This window comes from Tupaia chinensis, unplaced genomic scaffold (assembly GCF_000334495.1).
Source record: "Tupaia chinensis unplaced genomic scaffold, TupChi_1.0 Scaffold000673_1, whole genome shotgun sequence".
NCBI classification, from domain to species: domain Eukaryota; kingdom Metazoa; phylum Chordata; class Mammalia; order Scandentia; family Tupaiidae; genus Tupaia; species Tupaia belangeri.
The window spans coordinates 522,940-524,438 of record NW_006160196.1 but is presented as its reverse complement, the minus strand read 5'-3'; the positions used below and the strand labels follow the sequence as shown (position 1 = coordinate 524,438).

Genomic DNA, 1,499 nt, shown 5'->3' with positions numbered 1-1,499 from the left:
AAAAAAAAAAGGAATTATTTTATTTAACTTTATTTATTTATCATTTGTTTGTTTCAATTCGACCAGAGAGGGACAGAATGAGAGAAAGTGAGAAAGCAAGCCGCCAGGTCTGGGACTCGAATCAGAGTCGACCACGTGGAATCCATCGCCGGCAACCACCAAGCCACTTGCCCCCCACCCCCAGCTCAGTTCTCAAATGGACTTTCCGTATCCCCTCGGCCCTGTCCTTTGTCCTTTTTAGGTACCTCTTCGCTAGCTGACCCGCCCCTAAGGCCTTATTAGGTATGACACGCCCATTCCTCCTCTCATTGGTGCTTCCCCATGTCAGTATATGCTGTGGATTCTCGGCCCCAGCTGATTGGCTTTTCGACACCCCTGCCCTTCCTGGGCTTCCCATGTCCCCACTACTTTTGGGGCTCTTACATGGTGCACAGCTCATCCGCCCGACCTCGCAGCTCCTGCAAGCCCCGTGCTGTTTGTGCCTGCTCACGCTGCGCTCGCTCCCACTGGCCCAAGAAGCCATCGAGCCTGCCGCCGAGGCCCCCGAGCAACCGTAGGGCCTCCTGCACGGCCCCCTCCTCCTGATGCCACCGGGCGGTCAGCGAGGACACCTCCCTCCTGGAGGGGCAGACGAAGGGAACAGGTTGGAGCTAGGTCTGGACACGTCCCCATCGACCCCGCCGTACCAAGACCATGCCATGGCTCCGGACCCACCAGGTTCCCCCAAACGGTGTCAATCATTTGTTGAAATCTGCTCATATCTTTTACAATCCTGCTTCTATCTTCTAAACGGCTCCCCCGGTTCTTCTTTCAACGCTGCCCCCAAGTCCCACCTAGGCTCCTCCAGATCCCGCCTCCACAGCACGGCTCCTCCCTACCCTGTCCCTCAACTCCGCACCTCCAGGGTCCGCCCTCTCCCAAGCCCCGCCCACCTGTTACCGGACACGAGAACCTGCGCACCAGATCTATACTCAAAAATTACTTTTCCCACCCACTTTTCACCCTTTCACGTCTCAGCCCCCAGGGCACTCACTCCTGGGCTTTTGAAGACTCCACCTCTGGGACCCGCCCCTAAGACCTTGGAGCTCCACCTCCTTGCCCCGCCCACAAATGCTCCCCAAGGCTCTGCCCCTGCGTCCCCGCCCACTCCAACTTGTCAAGGCTCCACCCTCTAAGTCCTGCCCACCTTAACTCCTCCAGGCCGGTGGAGACCTTCTGCAATTCCTGCTCGCTCACGTGGGGGCTCTCCCCTGCTCGAGGTCCCATTCCCCAGCCTCCGGGAGCCGGGCAGCGCGGCCGTGGTGGTTCGTCCGGGCTCCCTGGTGGGCCTGAGCAGCCTTGGGTCGGGGCGGCGGCACCTAGACCCTGCCGGGAGAGGCCGGCCTCCAGCTTCTGCTCCAGCTCCTGCAACTCCGCCTCCTGCCTCCGCGGTGTCTCGTCCTGCAATTGCTGCTGGAGGTAGCGCAGCTTTTCCTGGAAGGGGAAGAGCAGCACGACCG

General features: G+C 59.9%; 1 protein-coding gene across 1 annotated transcript in view; it reads right to left on the bottom strand.

The window, feature by feature from the left end:
* TSKS (testis specific serine kinase substrate) overlaps positions 1–1,499 on the bottom strand; it is a 22,425-nt gene that overhangs the window by 3,336 nt on the left and 17,590 nt on the right. Inside the window, 2 exon segments of the mRNA XM_006160132.2 lie at positions 418–618; positions 1,187–1,473. Coding sequence (XP_006160194.1) covers positions 418–618; positions 1,187–1,473 — 488 coding nt within the window.